Source organism: Amblyomma americanum, chromosome 8, assembly GCF_052857255.1.
Source record: "Amblyomma americanum isolate KBUSLIRL-KWMA chromosome 8, ASM5285725v1, whole genome shotgun sequence".
NCBI classification, from domain to species: domain Eukaryota; kingdom Metazoa; phylum Arthropoda; class Arachnida; order Ixodida; family Ixodidae; genus Amblyomma; species Amblyomma americanum.
In genome coordinates this window covers 58,305,008-58,326,822 of record NC_135504.1, presented here as the reverse complement: position 1 = coordinate 58,326,822, position 21,815 = coordinate 58,305,008, and the positions used below count along the sequence as shown (strand labels likewise).

Genomic DNA, 21,815 nt, shown 5'->3' with positions numbered 1-21,815 from the left:
TACGTTTTCCCTCACTTGTTATCTACTTTGAGACTCAAACAAAACACTACTTGCAAGTTATACGCAATAACTACCTCGCTCTTATTCATTTCTTTGCCATTTCGGGTTGAAGGTGTATCTTCAGGTAGGTTTTGTTTCCCAGTTACCGCCGCTGTATTTATGTCTCTACGTTACCCTCGTCATCTTCATTCAAATTTGTGGTGTGCTGTTTTTATCGAAATTTCTAAACTTGTTTTGGGCACTTGAAGGATAGATTGGCTTTATAGGTTTCTTTCAAAGAGTATGAGCAAGATGCTACTGGTAATATAAAACACACAAATGTACTGGATACTTTTGCCTTCTAGAAGCTGGTGTCTCGTAGGTGGGAGATGAAATTTTAGCGGGGAATGCCTGCAGATGCGCCCACCGGAGTGTGCCACCGGAGTGTACGGTGTGTACATGCATTATAAGTGCACAACAATGCGCGCGCAAACACACACACACACACACACACACACACACACACACACACACACACACACACACACACACACACACACACACACACACACACACACACACACACACACACACACACACACACACACACACACACACACACACACACACACACACATACACACACACACACACACACACACACACACACACACACACACACGCGCGCACGCACGCACGCACGCACGCACGCACACACGCACGCACGCACGCACGCACGCGCGCACACACACACACACACACACACACACACACACACACACACACACACACACACACACACACACACACACACACACACACACACACACACACACACACACACACACACACACACACACACACACACACACACACACACACACACACACACACGCACGCGCACGTGCGCACACACGGCTTCTGGCTGAAAGAGGGCTATACAGCTTACGCCGTAAAAGAAAGCTTTACAAGCAATGAAGAAGAGAAGGTGGTTGATTATCGTGAGATCTGCTTGTACGGATCAAGAACATAGCATCCAAAAAGCTTGTTTTCGTTCGTCAAAACTGTCTGATAACATCGGACGCAGTAGATACATGGAAAAGCGCTACTATTACCGAAACCCGTGAAAAAAAAAACGGCATTCTGTTTCCTAAAATTTATATACTCCTCAGCTTAATGGCCGTCGTGTACATCACAATTCAAAATATTGGGCGCGCTGAAATTCGACAAGCCCCGGAAGCATAAATTAAAAGACTAGCGCATATCACTAGGACACAGACATAGAAGACAGGGCGAGCGCTACGTCTGTGTCGTAGTTATATGCGCTAGTCTTTTAATTTATGATGACACACCAACTAGCCCAGCTTTCCACCTTGATCCCAGGGAACAGCCAGGCATTCGGCGGATATACGCGAAAGTAGATTACAATCAAGCCAACTGTGAAACTACACAGAAGTTCACAGAGTACAGCTGTCGTGTATGTTGCAGTTGTAGGCTTTGAAAACGTGCTTCATTCGGCGGAAACACCGGCAACGCAGGCATGACGCGTCTACGGCGCCGATGCGGGATGCGTCCGCTTACTGAGAAATATTTGCAGGAACTGTACAGCAGCCGTATTATTGCAGGAGAAAACAGAGAAAATACATAAAAAAAAAACTCGCAGGACTGTCACCATCCTGTAACGCGACATTGGAGGTATCTTGCTGGCCGACTTCCCTGCCCGCCGCGGTGGCGTAGTGGTTAGGGCGCTCGGCTACTCATCCGGAGTTCCCGGATTCGAACCCGACCGCGGCGGCCGTGTTTTGATGGAGGCCTAACGCAAAAGGCGCCTGTTTGCTGTGCGATGAGAGTGCACGTTAAAGATACTCCGGGTGGTCGATATTATTCCGGAGACCTCCACTACGGCACCTCTTTCTTTCTCTGTGTCCTTTTTTCTTTCTTTCTTTCTTTCTTTCTTTCTTTCTTTCTTTCTTTCTTTCTTTCTTTCTTTCTTTCTTTCTTTCTTTCTTTCTTCCCTAACGGTGCGGTTCAGGTGTCCGCCGAGATTTGAGACAAATACGGCGCTATTTCCCTTTTTTTTATTTGATTTTGGGGGAAGGAAATGGCGCAGTATCTGTCGCATATATCGTCGGACACCTGAACCGCGCCGTAAGGGAAGGGTTAGAGGAGGGAGTGAAAGAAGAAAGGAAGGCAAAGGTGTCATAGTGGAGGGCATCGGAATAATTTCGACCACCTGAGGATCTTTAACGTGCACTGACATCGCACAGCACACAGGCGCCTTAGCGTTTTGCCTCCGGGGTTCGAACCCGGAAACTCCGGATCAGTAGCCGAGCGCGCTAACCACTGCGCCACCGCGGCGGGTTATTTCCTTTCCCCAAATTTCGATTTTCGACTTCCTGACTCTCAGTCCTTCCAGGTGTTGAGGTTCTCTAGGTCCCGCAGGGGAGGGCCCACCGGGAAGACGGAGAGGCTGTGGAGGGAGGAGGCGATGGGTTCTGGGGCTATGGTGCAGGCAGGAGGAGGGAAAGAAGGATGGTAGTGCGATAGGTTGAAAGGTGAGGGGAGAGTCTAGCGTAAATCAGAGTGCTGCGTGTTTGTTATTTAGAGAGCGGTGGGGTGGGGATAGAGCTATCGCGAGGCTCTGTAGACCTGCGTCAGCTCGCTGAATGAGTGCTTGTGCTCCTTCGGGAGGAGCAACTTGGGTCGCAGCACCTGCCATAGAAAGACAGTGGCGCATCGCTTAACCGCTGCACCACTGCTCCAGGAGTGATATGAGGACTCTTAGGGATCTGTGAATGTAAAGGAGAGAATGACCACTATGGACATTAGCCCATTATCGCTATCCCAGCAACTGCCATCACTGATACGTTGGCATCTGAATGAACGGCATTGAAGTGCACTCCGAAGGCCGGACTCCCTCCCTTATTTCCGTCGGGATTTGGATGACGAAGACGCAGCTGGTGGCACACTATGCCTATTTGAAGACAGTAGCCCATGAAACCCCTACCACTTCAGCAGGCAACGTGCACATAGAGATCCTTTAATAGTACTTTGCGGTACCTCACTAGGGAAGTCGCGACAACTAAACACTCTCTATCTCACGCATAAAATAAAAATATAACAACCCGTTGCGGTAAGCTACATCGCACTAATGAAGCTAGCGGCTGACGCCGAAGTTGTGGCAGGCGTGGAGTTTGCAGTCGTTGAAGATGAAGTGTGAGAGCCTCACAATGTCCAGGCATTACCTCTCCTACAAGTCTCCTTGGCCTTCTTTAGCATTAGCCTTGTGTTGAGAGGTCGAACATACCATCTGCAGAAACCAAAGATGAGCAGGAGCTTAGCATAGCAAAACGACACGCTGTGCCAGGAGATGCGCGCCCTACTTGGTACGGTTCTTTGCACCGCAGCAGTGCTCTTGTTGTTTGAGCATCTGCCTCGCATGCGGGAGGTGCGGGGTTCGATCCCCAGTGCCGCCGGGTACCCACCGGTGGTACAATGGGTACAAGCTTTCTCCTGCCTGGTGCTCGGCTTCTGTAGGGTGAAATGCTTGGATAGAACCTTTTGCCATGGCGCTATTTGGCCGCAGGTGTCCTTGCGGCATAAACATTCATCGTTGTCATTAGACGCCTTTGCCCGAGCTGACTACAAACTTTACCGCGTTTTCCTTTCTTCACTATACGCAGAGAGATGACAGCACGTGTTCCAGGCAGTATGGATGAGGGCTCCGCAGTGGGCGCCGGCGCGCCCGACATGTTTGCTCTCCGTAAGTGCGTCGAGATGTACGACGCGTCTATCGAACCCGTGGCGCCCAACCTGGCAGCCATAATGAGCGCCTTCCAGCCGGCGTTCCTCAGCGAAAGCGACATCCGCAGTGGAAAGCCAGCAGGAGCGGAGGACAAGGAAAGGAGTCAGTTCATCGACGTCGGCTGCGGGTCCGGCAGGTACGTACGGCGGATGCCGCGAATGGCTCCTTCATCTTTGAACGAGGGGGGTCACTGTCACATGCATTAAGGTCGCAAAAGCCTGGACGCTGTTTTCGATGCCTGTAACTTTTCCGAGCAGAGTTTTTGCTGTCAATGCTTGGCCCCACTCCAGTTGTAGCCAACACAGTGCTGTGCGCGTGTGGGATTTAATTCCTCTAAAATGAACTAATCACGCGCACAACCTGGACACATTTCTTATTGTGTAAACAGTTTGTACATGTTACTTCTCCTATCCTCTATTCCTGTCCCCTCACCTCTTTCATTTCATTTCTCCATTCTGCCTGCTATCCTTCACTCCCGCTGCCCCAGCTCAGGTGCTTTAGCATCGATGGCAGATGCCGGGGCTAGCAAAAATCTTTTCCTTCCCTTTTACTATTCTTATAATAAACAACCACTACCACCACCTCTCAATGCTTAAGCATTGTATGGCTTTTGATTTTTGAGGAAAGGAAATGGTGCAGTATCTGTCTCACATATCGGCGGACACCTGAACCACGCCGTAAGGGAAGAGATAAAGGAGGCAGTGAAAGAAGAAAGGAAGAAAGAGGTGCCGTAGTCGAGGGCTCCGGAATAATTTCGACCACCTGGCGATCTTTAACGTGCACTGAGATGGCACAGCGCACGGGCGCCTTAGCGTTTCGCCTCCATCGAAACAGTGGCCGCCGCGGTCGGGTTCGAGCCCGGGAACTCCGGGACACCATTTTATGGTTAATAATAATAATAATTGGTTTTGGGGGAAAGGAAATGGCACAGTATCTGTCTCATATATCGTTGGACACCTGAACCGCGCCGTAAGGGAAGGGATAAAGGAGGGAGTGAAAGAAGAAAGGAAGAGGTGCCGTAGTGGAGGGCTCCGGAATAATTTCGACCACCTGGGGATCTTTATCGTGCACTGACATCGTACAGCACACGGGCACCTTAGCGTTTTTCCTCCATAAAAACGCAGCCGCCGCGGTTGGGTTCGAACCCAGGGACTCCGGATCAGTAGCCCAGCGCCCTAACCACTCAGCCACCGCGGCGGGCCCATTGTATGGCTACGTTTACGGTTTCGTGTCATCACGAGCTTGTCATCACGATAACGTTCGAATGAATTGAGTTGTAAGAAAAAGAATGATTGCATTAGAGAGCATCAAAAATCTCTGAGAGGAAATCATGAGGTGCATGTGGAGTAATTAGTTAATTAATTAGAGCCAAAAATATCCACAAAGTGGGCGGGGCTGGAGCAAAAGTGGCTCCAAATTTGAAAAACCGGAAGTGTTTTTGGAGTGAAGAGTGGCGCTAAACTTGATAACGAAGCGTGGCGCCAAGTTTGAAAGTCAAAATGGACAATGAGAGAACTTGATTAGTTTAGGCAAAGAGGAGCAAAGAGTGGCAAAGAGGGAAGAGGAGGCGTCAGTGATTACGCATTCCTCAAATGTGGGTGCCGCAGTGATCTCATATTTTTGTTTGTTGTATTTTGAGAGAACTAGCGCGTGCAGTGCAAGAAAAGCAGTCACGGATAGCTTACAAGGTGCTGCAATAGGTCGACAGCCAAAAGGCGTTCAGTGCAGGCCTGACGAGGCCTTCTTCTCCGAATTTATTCTACCACTGGATGCACAATCAGTCACATGATAGACAAGAAACCGTGAAGAAGAAGCAATCACTTTTACAAGAAACATAGACGCTTGAACAATGCACATTGAGACCCGATTTGACTCACCAAATACGCAGCATGTACTGGGCGCTTCAGAGGATTCTAAGTAATTTCCACAAAAAGATTTTTTTTAAGGTTAAAATATGACTTTTGCGGCACGGTATTGCCAGGGTTGGCGGACACCAGAAAACCGGTGATTCATCTTAAGTTGTAAGCTGGTTAACAAATTTTCAATAATTACCTTTTTAACTACTAGAGTTAGGCACCTGTTTGCAATGAGAGATTTTTAGCCGGTCGTTAGTAACCGCCATATCAGTTTTTAGAATTTAGAAAACGCGATTGCCTTCGGTGCTGTGGCCCAACAAATTATGGCTACATAGTGCCGAAATACACGGGCATTAGAAGAACGTGCAGGGAAAGCATTCCTCCAGTGCATGTAACTAGTCGAAAAAGCCCAGTTTTGTTGAGCCACATCACCGGGCATAATCGCGTTTTAAAAATTCTATAAACTGATGTATCGTAATACTTTAGTAAAACTTGGTGTTGGGCTAGTTGGTTAAACATTTCTTTGAAACAGGTTAGCGCTAAAAAATACGACCACAAGGTGAGAGAACGACGACACGACACAGATGAGCGCTATATAGTGATACATTTGTGAGTGATATATCAGTTACTATGGAGTGATATATCGGTTACTAACGGCCGGCTAAAAATCTCTAATTGCAACCAGGCGACCACGTATCCTGCTAAACTGCAACACACTCGCGCTGCACATTGCGCGTCGTCGTTTTCATCGACTAATACTACTATCGAACTCATAGACACAACCTCACGTCGTCATCATCAATTAATGCTAATGTCGAAGTAATATCGTCGCCAGACGTGCCGACCACCCAGCAGGGCAAAACCATGAGACAACCAGGCTAAACACATGCTTTCGCACGTCTATTCGGTTCAACTACATCAAAATACTAGCACTTTTAAAGGGTAAGCAAAACCCCTTGTCTTTGAAATAGTCTGCTAGGTGCGTGATACGCCAGGAATTCAGGATTCAAAGGCCGGAAAACCCCAGACCTTTCACAGCGCCCAAAAATGGGAGGGGTTCAAGGTGGCTTGAACCTATTGTTATACGAGCGAAAGCTCTGTTAAATATGGTCTCCACTGTCTCAAACTAAATGTCAAGGTAGTACTAGCTGATGAACATGACGCGAGATTCTGTATATTAGTTCGATAGTAGTATCAGTCGATGAAGACGACGAAGTCAAGGTCAGCTGCCCACTGTCTCAAATCCAATGTGCTGTACCTTGAAGCCCGCATTCCGCCTCTCTTATGACGACTTCAATTTTTAACTGTGCAACCTTACCTCAGGATCCATGAATCCCATTTCCACCGTTCCCAAAGCATTTCCTGTTGTCGGCCGACCTCCTTTTTTGGTGTCCCCTGCTCTCGTTTCAATTCCCCTCAGGTATTGTTTGTGCAAAGATTACTTCAGCCTTTAGATGCAAACATTTATGATATCCTTCCTGCGCTTCGCAATGGGCCCGCTATTCACTTTGTTTTCGACGACATATTCCCAAAAAATGCAAAACTTTTGCCACCGAGTATTCTAAATGGTCTACTATAAGATCATCTGAGGCCCCTACCTACAGATATAGCAATAGCCACTGACGCATCGCAATGACGCATCGCAATGACGCCGTAATGAAAAATGATGACTCCTTACTTACACTTGCTGGGTTAGAGCAAAGCAGAACTGTGTATGATACCCGCGCAGCAGAGCTTTGGAATGTTAAGAAATGCCGCACAAACTATGGTAAACAAATGTTGCAGCATACTTTACCGACACTTCTGAACCAGTTGTACTGCCACAAGAATCTTGATGTCTCCAATATTTCTCTGAAAGAATTGCCCCAATTGTTCCTGTAATTTTTTTTCTTGCTATTACCATTCTGAGTGGATGTGTCAATTTTGCTGTCCCTTATTTTCTCCTCTCTGCGTTTTGCCTTTATAGGCTCTTGGACCTAAAGTAGTTCTTTTTCCTTTACATGCAGAATGTACTGCGTACTGAACGTACATGTGTCGTTATATGTACTGAACATTTTGTTTGATGTCCTTTTCTGCCAACGTCAATGCTGCACTGTAAGAGGAAGCCAGGACCGTTCAAGCTGTCTATACAGTTTTTTTCCTGGCTGTACTCGCAACATCTAGTTGCGGAAATAAATAAACCTTCAAACCTTCAATGCAATGAAAAAGCAGGTGTGGGAATATTTTGCTCGCATTTAGGCTGGTCCTTTTCTCTGCGCCTTCCAGATTTCACCCCTATTTTTCAAGCAGAGTTTCTAGCAGTTGTACTTGCTCTACGCAAGCTAGACCCCTCTATTACAGCAGTTGCAGTAATTACTGATTCTTTATCTTTGTGTTCGTCCCTCGCTGCACAGGTTGACGGTCCCATTTTATCAACTTTCTTATCCCTACTTCCTCCGCATTTGAGCCTTGTTCATTTAGTATGGGTTCCCGGCCACAGCAGTGTGACAGTAAATGAGATTGCTGATAATCTCGCAAAGGCTTCCCTCAGCGGCCCCGTGTTGCCAATCATCCCGGCTACAGCCTATATTACAGCATCTAGATTTCGGCGACGTGCGTTTTTAAGCACGCAAGACACATCACTTTTAACATTGGCGGATTATGAGCACCGTAAATATTATTGGAACAGGAAAATTTGTTGCTCTCGGCAGCTTGAAGTATCACTGACGAGGCTGCGCTGCAGCATCCCCCCTCTAAATTTCTATTTACACAAGTCGGGTTTGGCGCTCTCTCCCCTTTGTGCATTTTGCCGTGAGCCTGAATCTATAGAACATTTTTGGCTGTATTGTCGCCGATTGAACTCTCTGAGAAAAAGGTTGCTGGAGGAGCCCTTGCAGCATCTTGGCCTTAGTTTGAGCAGCCCGCTCTTGCTATCATTTGGCGCCACCACATTTGGGTTCAGCCACAGATCTGTTTGTACCGCTGTTCTAAATTTCCTGATAAAATCTCACCGAGTGCCTTGCTAAGTGTTCCAAACTTTTCTTATCTATCAATTATTACATTTTGACTTAATCATTATTATTTAATCCCTCTCTTTATTATTATTCTTATAATCTTGAAATCAAAACTGTCATCCCTTTTCTGTTCATGAGGAAGAATTCACCGGTGTTGCGCTCCCACGTGCTTTTCCTTTTTATTAACTGCATTCAGGTGAATAGCCACCCGATTCTTGGCCGATCCCCCAGTGTGGGTATGTGCCTCATTTGATAGGCTAACAACAACAACATCAAATGTCAAAGTCAAGGGTCAAGGTTAAAGGTCAAGTTCAGGTACCCATAGTCATATGATCACGTGGCCATAGCTTGGGACATACCACCACGCCGTTAAGTTCGGTTTGACGAGGTGAGGAATTGAAGGTCATTGTCTCATCCCCATCGAAATGGGAAGTTGCACCCTGAGGAGTAAGCGCTCACTCTAAAACTAAGCTCGCCAACTTTTCAGCTTCACCCTACGGTTCCTGCTTCCCCATGTGCCTTCCTGGTGCAAGAGGCTGGTGGGCGCCGATAAATCGGAGCTCATGCTTGAATTTGCGCGCGAAAACCGCGCGGACCCGCGGATCGACTACAAACTCCTGGACCTAATGGCGGACGACGACGTGGCCCGATTCGTGAGGGAACAGGGCCGCTTCCAGAGGGTCTTCTCCTTCTTGACTGTACAGTGGATGGCCGACCAGCGACACGCGATGAGGAACATCGAGACACTGATGGCGCCCGGAGGAGAGTGCTTTCTACTCTTTTCGGCCAGGCTGAACGCCCACGAAGTCCTCATGGCCGTGAAGAACTCGCCTCGGTGGAGCAAGTACTCCCAAGTAGGTGGAACAGAACGAGCGGTCGGGCTAGCTGGTTCACTGAGGAAGGGAGTTATAGCATAACGTGATTCGCTGCTGTGATTTTCTTCCGCGGGGCCACAGTGAGTACACGCTGATTGACCCCGACGCTGCAGGCGCGCACGCAGCTGACGGGAACGTGGCGCCATCTGGCGCCCTCAGAGCGTTTTCTGCACGCGCAGTGGCTCCTCGCGTAATCACGGGGGCGGATCATAGATCGCGATATGCTGTAATTCCCTAATTTAGGAGAGGCCATTACGTCATGTTTTGGAATCCGCTGGCCTCCGCTGGTCAATCACAAAAGTAAACGGAATCAGCTTCTTAATGTTTGACTATATTAAACAAGCCATGTATAATAATTATAGCGCTTCCTTTTTTCCTTTGTGATTAGCTAGTGCTTTAGGCAACAAATAAATTTTTTAAACTACGGGCTACTTTTTCGTCGTCGACAAATTGTGTGCGGCGGTCCTGAATGCGGGATGAGCGGCACTGCAGAATTAAGTTGTATTCGACTACAGCTGGCCGCTGATCGCGTGTGCGCATGAGCAATAGAAAAAAAAACTAGCTGTGGTTTTAACTTTGGTTAACCCTGGTGAGAAGCGAAAGCTTCCTTTGCATGGCACACTGCCGATGGGGCAGTTGTCACCTGCCACAGTGGGAAGATTGTGATGACGTCAGTAGGTCACATGACCTGTCACGCGACACCACGTGACATATGCCACATGACTGCACTGACGCTGCCCAATTGAAAACCTAGCGTAGTGAAGCTTTCGCTTCAAAATCTCTTCTCGTCGGGACAACAGCAATCCTATAGCAACTGACACGCGCCATTGATGCAGACGACGCAGCTGTGCCCGACGATTCTATTGGCTGCGGCATTCGCCAAGGACCCCCTATAGTTCTTGCGAAAACACATCACTTCCGACGCAAGATTTGCCGCACAGGTCGGACAGCGAGGGGCTCTCCTAAGCTTTCCTTCCTCCACGTTGGTTTCACATCACTTTAACCTCCAGCAGACATGGACGAGCCAGGGTCGTCATAAGCCGGCTGTTTTTCTGGCTCTTGACGAATCCAACTTGTCGTGTGTTTTTTTGGCACCGTGTGCTCGGATTAACGCGAATAGGGCTCGTCCAAAGCAATTTTTTTTGTTGATCAACAGATGAAAGCGCGGGCACTAAATGACTATTTTGGTACCATTTTCGAAAAAAAATGATCAGCCCATTAGAGATTTGGGGGTTAAGAGCAGCACGAAAAAAAACGCGCGGACAAGGTAGGGACAAGACAAGCGTTAATGTTCAGCATTTTCTTGTGTCGTTTTCATTTTCTGCTCGCCTTGTTTCCTACTGCTCTCATAGTGAAGAGAAGTGCCATCGGAGGCAAAAATAACCGGACCGCTCCCCCCCCCCCCCCCCTTCTTTAAAGTTCCGACCCGTGCCACTCTCCGTAGGGCTGCCACCTGACGAAGCACTTCTGGTGTCGAAACGGGTCCACTGCGCCAGTCTCGCCACCAGAAGTATTTTGTCAGGTGGCGCCACCACGCATAGTGGCACGGGCCGGAACTTGGTGGAAGGGAGGTCTGTTACTTTTGCCCCCGACGGTACATTGTTTTATTCGCACACTTTCTTACGCGTATGTTTATTTACCGTTAAACATTGAAGTGTTCGTAAGCAGCCCACGCAGCCAGTCAACGTGCAGCGCGGGTGTCAATCTGCGGGAACATCATTCCTACACAATTTGTAAGGAGGACCGTAAATCAGGCTTATTAGTACAGAGCCATAGTCAGGTACAGTATCGCGCTGAACACAAAACTTTGGCTTGTAATACAGCGTGAATATGAGGAGCAATAAAACGAAGGATGCAGATAAAAAAGGAAAGAGAACAGGTGAAAAGAGCAATCACTATTCTGGGGATTTAATTGTAGTAGTACTAAGGTGACTACAGAGTCTGTACAGAACGTAGCGTAAGGAGGTTACAGACGTTGCGTGGAGATAAAAGTGTAATTCTATTCTATCATGATCACTTTGCGAATGCAAGGCTTTAGCTATGCACATTGTTGGTGGCCCAAGACTCTAATCATTCCTCTGGACACCTCCTCCTCGCCAACTATAACGTCTTTGTCATATCCCTTCCCTCATAAACCTTTTTACTTTGATCATTCTCCGTATCGCTCATTCTAAACGCATCACCTTACGTACTGAATTGGTATCAAAGGTGACTTTGGTGTGCCTGGGTTATTGGCATGCCCTGGTGTTTGGCACGCCGTCATCGCCTCGGCGCACATCAGGGCTGCGATCCGCGTCTAAACTTCATTTTCTTTGCATATCCCTTTCATTCTCCAGAAATCTGCACATTTCATTGGTAGTTGCCCAGATGCCGCAATCACTGGACGGAACTATGTTCATCTCTGTTCATCTTTGTGTGGCCATTCACTATTACCTCTACTCCTTAGCTAGTTTCGCCCTTCAGTTTGCCGTTTTGTTTGACTTTTTGCTGTAGGGACTCCTGACTAAGGCCAAGTAGTACACGGAAAAGAAGTGAACAGTTTTGGCGCGTTTAAGTTTAAGGATTTAAGTTTTCAGCATAGCAACATAAAACCTGTACATAGTCTGTAGCGTTAGCATTGCATTAACCCTAGGGCATAAAACTACGAACAGCGATGCTCAAGAAAGCAGAAAACCAACAGACCCGAGTTAAACTGCTTGGGAGTTCAATGACAGATTAGAGTAGTATATTTTTTCTCGTTCAGAACAACTTGTCACATTTTTTCCTATAGATCATTGACGCGCACTCATTACTTCCGGGGAATTACGGAATTACGGAAGTCTCCTTCAACTCCACACTTGCTTTAGATTTACACTTAAACGGCACCGCATTTCAAGAATTCCACTCGGCGAGGTCTGTTTACCCCAGCATTCGATTTCTTTTGAAAGCACGATGTGGCCAAGAAATGCAAAAGCGCACACATTGATCCATTTGCGTGCCTATTGCAAGTCTGATGAGTCTGTGGTGCAACCTCGTTATTGCAAACAGGTCGATTTCGCCGTGAGTTTCGCACTGCTGTGCATCATCTTGGACGCCTGATCAGGCTTAATGTATTCTGCCATCATCAAGATCCATCTGCACTCGGCCTCTATTTCTGTTCTTACCTTTCCTACAGTGTGGAGTCTATAATCTAATATAACGCTGCACCCGCCCATCGTTTTCACCAGACCTGTCGTTGACGCCTCCTTTCTCACCGTGGCGCTGCTGCCACAGAAACGGCCGCCAGTTGTAAGGCATTAAATGACACCAGCGAGGATGACCACAGACAAAAACCATGTGCTTTAATTGGTTGGCAATCCGCCGCGATGGCTCAATGGCTTCGGAATTGTTCGACTACTGAGCCCAAAGGCGGGATATCCTAGCGCTAGGGGCCGCATTTGGAAGGAAGAGAAATGCGAAAATTCCCGTGTGCTGTGCGATGTCAGTGCACTAAGAAGAACGCCATGTTATCGACATCAACTCGGAGCAGCCCAAAACGGTGTCCCTCAGAGCCCATATGTTGCTTTGGGCCGTTAAATACCACGAACCGTTACGCGGTGTATTCGCAGCCATGAATACATTATTCGCGGGAACTTTAATTTTAACTACAAAAGTTATGCAGATCTTTCTTGTGGCTCCTTCAAATGAAGCACTTTCGAAGAAGACTGCGGAGCCCGCACTTTCTTTAGCCCTTAAATACGGCAGTATAAAACACTCCTGCTGACCACCTGCGGCACAGCTTTATTTTACGAATTGCCTCCGGAATCCCCACCGAACGGTATCATGGGACTTCACACAAGCAAGTTTGCTTTACTGGCCATGAAATTCTCAAGTTTGAGACAGGGTCAGAACCAGCCACTAGGGAGGCGCCACTGTCTACTCAAGGGCAGCGAACTTTTTTTGTGCAACAAAAATAAAAATATCATTAAAAGTGAGAGGGATGGTTGAGTTGCGAGTGTAATAACAAGCGGGTTCGTTTAATAAGTTTAGCCCAGAAATAACTACGCTTCATTATCGCAGTCATTTATACATAAAGCGCAGTTCCTTGCCTTCGAAGTGTCCGCTCGTGAGCACGGTGACAATATGGCGATCTCTGAGGCTAGTAATGTGCACTGAGTGATGGCGAGTGCTTAAAACGGAAACTGTGGCCTCCAGACTACGCGGCCCTAGGTGCACTAATATCACCCAGAGCGTTACGCAGATACGACATCACCCGATGGGATTTCTCAAACGGCACTGCTTGTAATTATTTCCAAATTGCGTGCAGAGGAAAGAGAACTCTGAGTTGCTAAAATTTAATGCTATATTCAGGAACTCCAAAATAAAAATGGTCGTCTTCCTACCTCTCCTCCTGAGAACAGTTTGTGTACCTCGAAGGTTATAAATCGACTTCTTCCCTGGTGGTTTCAGGTGTTCCACAGGGAAGTGTTTTGACCCCCTTTTATTCTTGGTTTTTATAAATGATCTTCCAAAATCTACTAATCAGACTGTTCGCTGATGATTGTGTGGTATACAAAACATTTAAGACCCCAACTGATCAGGAACTAAAGGGTAAGCTACAAGCAATAGAAAATTGGTGAGCTAAGTGGCAATACTACTACTACTACTAGTACTACTACTACTACTACTACTACTACTACTACTACTAATAATAATAATAATTGGTTTTTGGGAAAGGAAATGGTGCAGCATCTGGCTCATATATCGTTCGACACCTGTACCGCGCCGTAAGGGAAGGGATAAAGGAGAGAGTGAAACAAGAAAGGAAGAAAGAGGTGCCGCAGTGGATGGCTCCTGAATACTTTGAACCACTTGGGGATCTTCAACGTGCACTGACATCGCACAGCACACGGGCGCCTTAGCGTTTTTCCTCCATAAAAACGCAGCCGCCGCGGTCGGTTTCGAACCCGGGTACTCCGGATCAGTAGCCGAGCGCCCTAACCACTGAGCCACCGCAAATGGTGCTAAATTGTGACAAATCCGTAATTATGCTGGTATAGAAAGAATGATATTATGGTATAACTTTACTCCATTACAGGAAAACTAACTAATAGTTTAGGACAGCATAAGTATCTCGGCTTAAGCTTCACCTCTGACCTATGCTGTAATACGCGCAAAACTAATGTATGCTCCTAGGCACACAGAGCAATTTGGGCACTAAGACGCAAAATCGCAGTGCAACTCCCGATGGGAAAATACTCACTTGTGCCAGTTACACCCTCGTAAAACTTGTAATTGAACATGGGAGAATTGTTTGGGATCCGTGTGCCGCTTGCAACAAAATAGAAATGGAAAAAGCTCAGAAACTCGCTTCCCGTTTCATCTACAATAAATATCACCGACCGATTCACCGACCGAATTATGTAAATCAGCAAACCTTAAAAGTCTAGAATACCGCAGAAAAGTAGAAAGGCTGAAGTTGTGGTCTTTTTAATTCATGACAACTTTATTATCAACACATCGCATTGTTTTTCAATACACCTTAATGAGACATCAAGACATTGTCATAGCATGTATATTCCTGTGTCGCGTTCTTATAATGGTTGTTTGAAGTACAGATTTTTTCGTCGTGCTATTAAAGAATGGAACCTGCTACCTCATTCCATTGTAAAAAATGACTCCTTGGATGCTTTTCTGGAATACCTGAAATCATACCTGGACCGTAATACACCAATATAATAGTTCTGCCTCTGCACGTGCGTTTCCCGATTTGCTGTTCGATTTTGTTCCTTCATGTCCTGTGCACTTTCTACCGTTTTGTGTCGGATGTCATAGTTGTGAGATGTACCTTGTTTTGAATGGGCATTTATTCGAATTCTTCACACCTGTAATAGGCTGCGAACGCTGACAGTATGAATAAACGAATGAGTGGACAAATACGGGGTTTTTTCAAAGAGTTTGAGCTAATTATAATAATAATAATAATCTTTATTTGCCATCGTAACATTTGGATGGGAGGACGGCGGGAAAAAAGCTGCTCGCAGGCAGCTTGATTAGCCCACAGCCCCTGTTTTTTTTTTTTGGCAGAAGAAGCACAACAATACATCAAATCTGTACACAATTTGGCACAGTAGTCACAGTACAAACAACAGAATAACATGAAATCACAGAAAATGAAAGTATCCGAAGTCATGAACTATACATAAGGCGGAGATTTCTGTAAGGACATGAAAATAAATCAAACCCATCTAATTTGTAGGTGTTCAAAAGAGAGGGTAACGTGTAGGATAGGCGCTGTTTCCCGGTGTTCAGACGAGGAGTAGGAACTAACCACCGTTCTGCATATCTAGTGGGGTATCGTGGCAAATTGGTTTGCAAGTTTGCAAGACCCTGTAAGCTATTCAGATTGTGTCTTAATTCTGTTTTGATCTTCACGCTGAGTCGGTATTTATATAAGTTGTATATACTAATTACCTTGGCATTGTGAAAAAGGTCTGCAGTGTGGGATCGGTGTGATGTATTATAAACATGACGTATGTATTTTTTCTGTAAAAGATGTATGCGCTGTAAAATAGACGGTGCTGCGGTTCCCCATACGAGTTGACAATAGTTAAGGTGCGAGTAAAAAAGTGAGTTATATAAAAGCAATTTGGTTCTCGTTGATAGCTGATATTTTAAACTGCCTACCAAGCCGGTGATTTGAGCTAACTTTGTTATGAGATAGTTTATGTGATCATTCCAAGACATATGAGAGGAGAAAATTACTCCAAGACACTTGAAACTCTCCACAATTTCTACGTTACGGAAGTTTAGTACTATGGCATGATGTGGCGGGATGATTTTGTTTATTGGCCGAAAAAAGATTGCTTTGGTTGCTTTGGGGCCCTGTTTCCTGCAGAACAAACTGTTTTTCACAATACAAATAGAACCCATGTAAAACAGAGAAAACAGCAGCCTGAAGCCGAAACTGGGTTCGTAGATATATGGACGAATTGACGCAGCAATGACGCCCCAGACATTATTGAAAAAAAGCCCTCAATGACTGGAAATGACGACTACGTTCATAAATGCACAAAGCGACCTAATACAAGTGTCAAAATGTTTTCTGCTCGTGGGGAGCGGAGACTAATGTGCGAATAATGTTTATGACGCCACAAACGGAGTATTGCCGGCAGAAATCACCTCAACCAAGGCCACGAAAACAGCCAACTTATATATATATATATATATATATATATATATATATATATATATATATATATATATATATATATATATATATATATATATATATATATATATAATTTGCGCAGGAATGAAATGCCAAGTCACTGTCAAACTTGGTGGAAATGATCAGTGCTTGGAAGAAAATGTACAGGAAATGATTCTTTGGGATACTTAAATTACAAAAAAAAAAACTGTTGTGGTTGCCAGTTAAGGCTCAGTGTGCCAGACTTCAGTGACCAATCCTGTTACTTTAGAAATGGCCCGAGGACAATGAAAAACGCTCTTTGTTTCTCCTGCGCGCGACAGCTTTTAGACGACGTTATTCCGGAAACAACCCTGATGGAGGACACTGCTTCCCTGCGGAGTTACGCCGCCGAACTCGTCCGTGCTACGAAGTTGACTCCACTGGCTTGCGAGATTTTCTCTATCACGGCGCAAAACGGACTCAAGAATGACGCGGCTTGCGGTACGCCCTTCCAGCCAAAACTTTCATGTGCATTTTCTTGTCGAAGGCAATGATCAGTGAACATTGCCATTAACCGAACTTAGTTCTTTGAACGTCAAGAACGAATGCATCGAGGTACATATTATGTGATAGTTCTTATTAGTGCTTCCTTTTGAATGGCATTGTGGAGCGTCTTTTTAAACGGCTGACTCTCTTTACTCTGTGTTTAGATTCCTCTGCTACTTATGCAATATTTATTATAGACATGTGTGACCACTTTTCATGCTCAAACCACCTTGGACCATACCTGGGCTCTTAAAACAAGTAATGACGTTGACCGGTTTCTATACAGCTGTGAACAGTTGAAACGACCGTGGCGTATGTTCTTATGGATGGCTGGTAAAACTTTATTTCGTCAAAAAGCACGTGCTAACGATTCCCTGTTAGACGGCCATCAAGCCATGGCTGACGGCGACCTGGGTGGCCCCTTCCACAGCCCTGGTCTGGACGACTAGGTTTGAGCTGGCCAACACGGCCTCCCACTGCTCGAGAGAAGGATCACGCATAATATCCGCCGGTGGCGGCGCTATGCTACACTCCCATAAGATGGGATTATATATGTTACCTGCTCCTGGCGCTATCTGGACTAATAATAATAATAATAATAATAATAATAATAATAATAATAATAATAATAATAATAATAATAATAATAATTGGTTTTTGGGGAGAGGAAATGGCGCAGTATCTGTCTCATATATCGTTGGACACCTGAACAACGCCTTAAGGGAAGGGATAAGGGAGGGAGTGAAAGAAGAAAGGAAGAAGGCGGTGCCGTAGTGGAGGGCTCCGGAATAATTTCGACCACCTGGGGATCTTTAACGTGCACTGACATCGCACAGCACACGGGCGCCTGAGCGTTTTTCCTCCATAAAAACGCAGCCCCGCGGTGGCTCAGTGGTTAGGGCGCTATCTGGACTCCGGCTTGATTTCCTCCGGATTGTTTTACTCAACACGTATGCTTCTGGAGAAGATTGCAGACGAGATCTTTGCTTAATCAGTACGTTCTTAGAAAGACGAAAATTGAGTGAATAAAAAAGAAAGGAGATGAAAAAAGAGCAAGTGGTTTTCATTACTATTAGAACACGGCTGCGCAATTCGTCGTGTGTGGCATTTTTTACTTTGTTATCGATGGTATAAACTTATTTTCCAAGGGGTGAGCAAGAACCTGCAAATAAAGAGAAGCCACAACCGGTGCAGACTCTTGAGTTAATTTTGTACGAAAACTATAAGGTACCGTTCAGCAAAAAAAAAAAAGAAGTGTCTAGGGACATAAGCATATTCAGGGTGTTGCAGCTAAGATTTTGTACATTTTTTAAAACAGGATTTTTGAGTTAGAGGAGTGCATTTTGGTATTGGCAGCGGTGTAGTACATCAGTTTACAGCTAGGACGTGCTAACTAGTACGCTGGCTAAGTAGTGCTGAATAGTTAACTTTTTAACTATCATCGTGAGGCTCTTTAAACATTCAAAGGCGTGTAGCCTATCGTAAGTGATATCCATATCAGTTTATAGAATTTCGAAAACGCTGTTACCCTCGGCGCTGTGGCGGAACAAGTTTCAGCTACATTGCACCAAAATACATGCGCTTTCGAGAAGCTTGCAGGCAAAGCAACCTACCCAGTGCATGTAACAGGTCGATGTGGCCAAAATTTGTTAGACCGCAGCGCCGAGGGTAACTGCGTTTTTGAAATTCTATAAACTTATATGGATATCGCTTAAGATGGGATACACGCCTTCGAATAATTAAAGGGCCTACCGGTAAATGTTAAAAACTTAACTATTGAACATTAGTTAACCGCCCTTAGCTGTATTATAATGTACTACACCGCTCACAAAGCTATACCAAAAAAAGCGCTTTCTAAATCAAAAAGCCCATTTTTAACATTTGTGTCAGCCTCAGGTGAAACACTCTGCATAAGGCTACAATGCGCTCAGTCCGGGGTTGAGGCTTAAACCATTTCTACAGCTGGCACAAACGACATAATAGGGTCGGAAAGCTTTTCAAACGCAAACTTAAGCTTGTAGCGCCCCTTATAAACTTTGAGTATTATCGGGCGTTTTAAATATAATCAAGCACATAATTCAGGTACGCGCTTAGCGCAACAGTATAATACGTGTAGTGCTCCTATTACGTGATAGCGTACACAGCTCGTTCGATCGAAAGCCGTCGGCATAGTAATAGTCGGCACCGCGAGTCGGCAATAATCGGGGGCTGTGTAAAAAAATACGTGATTGGTGATTTATTGGTGAGTGATAGGCGGTGACTAGTTAATCATGGTAATTAATTGACTGATTAGAGAAATGAAAAAAATGAGAAAAAAGGGCTTAAAACGTGTCAAAATGCTCAGAATGAAATGCCAATGCTTGATGATACTAATTAAGAAAGCTTAGAGTGTGTAATTGATCAATTAATGCAATGAAACAATAGAAAAAAAATGAAAAATGCGTTCAAAGGTGTCTAACTGCTCAGAATGGCAAGCCTAATTTATTTATTTACACAGTACTGCTAGCCTCTAGGTGAGGCTGTAAGCAGGAGCGGGAAAAGAAAGAAAAAAAAAGACATAAGTGACATGCGCAAAACGAATCAAGGCACAACACGCTGCCTTCAACAAATGAGATGCACTCACAAGCAAAAATAGATGAAGGAAAGTTGCGTGCAGAAACCCCCCCCCCCCCCCCCAAAAAAAAAAAAATCTCAAGAACACTCCGTAATCATCAATTACTATCTGACCGCATTCTGACAGCATTCATAAATGCTTCAGTAGTAGGGCATTCTACAATGCTGGCCGGAAGCCGGTTCCACTCACGGACAGTTTTCGGAAAAAAAAGAGTTAGCGAAGGTTTGAGTGTGGCAGGAATAATCTTTAAGTTTTTTGCTATGATGCGATCGGGTGGTTCGTCGGTGTACAGGCTCCATGTAATCGTGTTTTCTCATACCTAGTTTATCATGAAACAGCAAGTGCATGCATTTTAATCGATCATACTGACGCCGTTTTTGTCGACTACGCTATCGCTTGATAGCCTTAAGGCGAAGCTTAAGTGTCGTCTGATTTTTCACTTCACTCTACTTTCTTTGCAGACTTTTACTGTCTGATGAACCCCATTAACGACCACCTCAAGGAAGACGAAAAAAAGGAGCTTCAGGAATTCACACGCCAAGCACTCGAAGACATCAGGAAGCATGGCGTTGGATCTCCTAACAAGGGCCGCAAATGCATTGTAATACACGCGTACAAGCCGAGAAATTAAGCGCTACATGCCCACTCGGTATTGAATAATCGAGCATGTGCATTACCATACGCTACCATGAATAAACTGATTTTCAGTACTATGGAGTCTAGAATCAAAATGTGGCCTTACAGCCTTATAAAAATTTCTTTGGAGTTTATACACTATCCATACACTATTGTCGATAAAGTCAATAGATTTTTATCGACAAATTCTATATACTAGTCTAGAGGGAGTAGAAATCCTACAGACGGTCTATAGACAATCTATGTATTTATGGCCATATACTTTTAGTAGACTTTTTTCTATACACAGTCCACAGGCTACGCATTGCCAAAAGAAAATATCTATAAGAAGGTAGGTAGATAGATAGATAGATAGATAGATAGATAGATAGATAGATAGATAGATAGATAGATAGATAGATAGATAGATAGATAGATAGATAGATAGATAGATAGACAGACAGACAGACAGACAGACAGACAGACAGACAGACAGACAGACAGACAGACAGACAGACAGACAGACAGACAGACAGACAGACAGACAGACAGACAGACAGACAGACAGACAGACAGACAGACAGACAGACAGATAGATAGATAGATAGATAGATAGATAGATAGATAGATAGATAGATAGATAGATAGATAGATAGATAGATAGATAGATAGATAGATAGATAGATAGATAGATAGATAGATAGATAGATAGATAGATAAAGAGGAGGAGGGAAAGGCAGGGATGTTAACCAGAAAGGGGTTCCGGTTGGCTACCCGGCACTGGGGAAGAGGGATTAGGGGACGAAAAGGAGGAAGAGAGAAGGGAAAAAAGGAATAACACACACACGCAAGAAGGTAGTAGTGTTTATAAGAAATCTACAGACAGTCTGTAGACCATTTTTATGAGGGTAAACTTTCAACAAAGCGAGAAACCTGTGCGAAGTTTTCACTGGTTGCCTACCTTTGCCGTGGGAAGACTCTTCTCAAAGTGGGGGCTGCTTCTCGGTAGTCACTGAAGTTGAAGCGAGTAGTCTTCTCTAGAGGCTCGGTACGCAGCTTTGAGCTGACGGTACGTGGCATTCGGGGTTAGTAATCTGCGATTCGCTGATGACAGTGCCTTGGTGAGTCACTCAAGAGATGAAGTGCAAAACATGATCAAATGAGTTAGACAGGCTTAGTAGTACTGGGGGGCTAAAAATTAATGTGCAGAAAGCCAAAGCAATGTTAAACAGTCGTCTCGGAAGGGAACAGCAGTCTACAATGCGTTGCGAGGAGCTCGGAGTGGTAAGGGAATACGTTTACCTTAGACAGGTCGGATCATGAGGGTGAAATAACTAGAAGAATAAGAATGAGGAGGAGCGTATTTCACAGGTTCTCTCAGA

The 21,815-nt window shown here is 45.2% G+C and overlaps 1 protein-coding gene across 1 annotated transcript; it reads left to right on the top strand.

The window, feature by feature from the left end:
• Positions 1–3,731: 3,731 nt before the first annotated feature.
• On the top strand, positions 3,732–20,492 carry LOC144100364 (uncharacterized). Its single transcript, XM_077633337.1, has 4 exons — positions 3,732–3,920; positions 9,121–9,487; positions 17,000–17,159; positions 20,280–20,492. The coding sequence occupies exons 1-4, from the start codon at positions 3,757–3,759 to the stop codon at positions 20,447–20,449; spliced, it is 861 nt and encodes a 286-aa protein (XP_077489463.1). The 5' UTR covers positions 3,732–3,756; the 3' UTR covers positions 20,450–20,492.
• The last annotated feature ends 1,323 nt before the right edge of the window (positions 20,493–21,815 follow it).

What these genes read in the sequence shown, in the direction of transcription:
- LOC144100364 (XM_077633337.1), top strand. Translation starts at nt 3,757, where the DNA reads ATGTACGACGCGTCTATCGAACCCGTGGCGCCCAACCTGGCAGCCATA. An exon ending in GTCGGCTGCGGGTCCGGCAG is followed by an intron (nt 3,921 to 9,120) that starts GTACGTACGGCG and finishes CCAACTTTTCAG; the next exon opens with CTTCACCCTACGGTTCCTGC. An exon ending in CAAGAATGACGCGGCTTGCG is followed by an intron (nt 17,160 to 20,279) that starts GTACGCCCTTCC and finishes CTTTCTTTGCAG; the next exon opens with ACTTTTACTGTCTGATGAAC.